Here is a 2427-nt window from a genome sequence, read left to right as displayed (position 1 = left end):
TTCAAAGAGGGGTGGCCCCAGAGGTAAAGTAGGTTGAAAATTCCATGCTCAATGGGTTTAGGTGCAAGGGTGTCACTGGTGACTGTGGCCACAGCAGTCTCAGAGGAGCGATGGGGGCAGAAACCAGACTCCACGGGAAGTGGGTGGATGGAGGGAATGAGGACCTGGGACTCTTCCAAGAATGTGCTGGGAAGGAGTGGGGGTGAGTGAGGCAGGGGTGTTAGGTGCAGGGCTTTTCTTTCTTTTTTAAGATGGAGAGACTGAGCATGAATAAATGCTAGTGGGAAGAAGCAGAGAGAGAGAGAGAGAGAAAGAGGTTAAAGAGGTGGGAGAGCATTGGTGTCCGTGAGGGCAGGTGGTCCCTGAGAAGGAAGTGTGCACGGGCCTGACAGCGAAGGCCGTGAATCTCCCTATATCAGGAGATGGGACAGTGTGACAGTGGAGGCATATTGAAAGTTTGGGGCAGGAGGCTGAAGGATAAAATGATTAATTAAGGATTGTATTCTCCTTCCTTTTGAAACAAGCCATGACTTTAAGGATGGAAAGGGTGAACTCAGATCTCCTTGACTGGTACAGTTTCGTGGGTGGGTTCCCCCCCACCATTGGGTTACTCGTTCAGATGGCAGCAAACAGAAATCTTGTGGGAGAGACAGGGATGGGGGCTCCAGTCCGCAGTGAGCAAGCAGGACTGGTGTGGAGGAAAATGCACACTGGCGGGTAGGGATGAATCAAGGACTAATGTTTTGTGAGCACCACCAACCCGATGCCACAGTTATTTTGGAGAGGAAGCTTTTCACACACAAACCTGAGTTCCTAGATTTATGGATTATGGGTAAAATTNAGCAGGACTGGTGTGGAGGAAAATGCACACTGGCGGGTAGGGATGAATCAAGGACTAATGTTTTGTGAGCACCACCAACCCGATGCCACAGTTATTTTGGAGAGGAAGCTTTTCACACACAAACCTGAGTTCCTAGATTTATGGATTATGGGTAAAATTTGAAGAGGGAGCTCCAAAACATTTAGATCAAAGTGTGGCCATGCCCCCGAATCTTCAGCAAGCAGGCCTTCAGATTTCCCAACACAAATGATCGTTTTCTGTTTTCATCTTTTAATGGGTGACACTAATCTCAAACCAGATATTCTGGGTCCCATCAAGGACACGGTGGAAGTAGAACTTGGTAAGCTGGGCTGTATTATCTCCCTCGAATGACGTTGTGCTTCTGGGAGCAGGTGTAAGTGGGATAAAAAGAACAGCACATCGAGCTTTCATGTCAGACAGAACAGGTGTCGGTCTTGACTCAGCCACTGACCAGTTTTGTGGCCTTGCAAGTTACTTAATCATTGTAAGCCTCAGCCTTTAAATCTGTAAATAGGCATCATAAAACTGACCTCACAAGATCGCATTGAGAAATAATGGGACAATGTATGTTAAGTGGCTGGTGCATTGGACACCGGCAATAGATTTTAGATTCTTCATAACTCCCACCAGGAACAGATGGTTATGTATACTGGTTAGGTCCATCGGTTATGGCTTTAAATTTACCAACTTGAGTAGCCTTAACCTTATGAATATGATGTTTGGTCAGGCCTTCAAAAGAATAACACAACCCCAGCTCAAACAATTTGTATTCCAAAGTCGTGTCTTTTTTGGGTAGAGAGGAAATTGAATTCCTTGTGGTCTCATTTCATTTTGTCAGTTTTAATCTATGTCTTTCCACAAAGCCAAGTGAAAATTACTGTGTTTAAGACTAAATTCTGGTTGTGTTAATAAAATAAGTGCTCTTTTAAATGCTAATCAGAGATTTATTATTGTGGAAAGAAACATAAAGGTAGACATTATGATCACCAGGTGGCAGTAGCAGCATATCCTGATTATAGATATGGCGATAGCAGTGTGGGCGGCATCACAAGAATGGAAGAAAGGAGGGGAAATGGTGGAAAAAGTCAATTAACTCTAATTAGTTAAGTTACTTATGATATTTAATGAATTCTAAGTTATTACTGGTGGAAAAATATTAAGGAGCAAAGATGAGTTTTCAAATGGAGTCCCTAATCATTTCATGGTTGAATATTAAGTCTGAGGTCGAGCATATCTGGATATCGATTCTGGAGAAAGCAGGTAGAGAGTAGTTAAAAACATGCATGCTCATCCGTAGTGTATTATTCAGAAAAACAGCTGAATATCTAAATAATTTCTCTGTTAAACTACATGCTATAGTAACCTCATGATTTTCATTTAATATGCAAATATTGGCTAGAAAAATGTTCTTTATTGATGTATATTGTGATGTTGAAGACCAGGCTGGTCACCAAAACTCCTCGTTTTTCTGGCGTCTCCCTCAAACCACATTGGCACCCTTAGTGATATGATCATGCTAATCTTCATTTTCTTTTTTTTTTTTGTCTTTTTTTTTTTTTTTTTTC

At 42.3% G+C, this 2427-nt stretch overlaps 1 protein-coding gene across 1 annotated transcript in view; it reads left to right on the top strand.

Annotated features, from left to right (window-relative positions):
* LOC103608828 (interleukin-18 receptor accessory protein-like) overlaps positions 1-2427 on the top strand; it is a 16622-nt gene that overhangs the window by 5116 nt on the left and 9079 nt on the right. The window contains exon 3 of the mRNA XM_008593217.1: positions 1116-1181. Within this exon, the coding sequence (XP_008591439.1) occupies positions 1116-1181 (66 nt within the window). The remainder of the gene's footprint in view (positions 1-1115; positions 1182-2427) is intronic.

The sequence above is a fragment of the Galeopterus variegatus genome, unplaced genomic scaffold (assembly GCF_000696425.1).
Source record: "Galeopterus variegatus unplaced genomic scaffold, G_variegatus-3.0.2 Scaffold8896, whole genome shotgun sequence".
NCBI lineage: Eukaryota > Metazoa > Chordata > Mammalia > Dermoptera > Cynocephalidae > Galeopterus > Galeopterus variegatus.
Note: the sequence above shows the minus strand (reverse complement) of the source record. Positions and strands in the feature narration are given on the sequence as shown.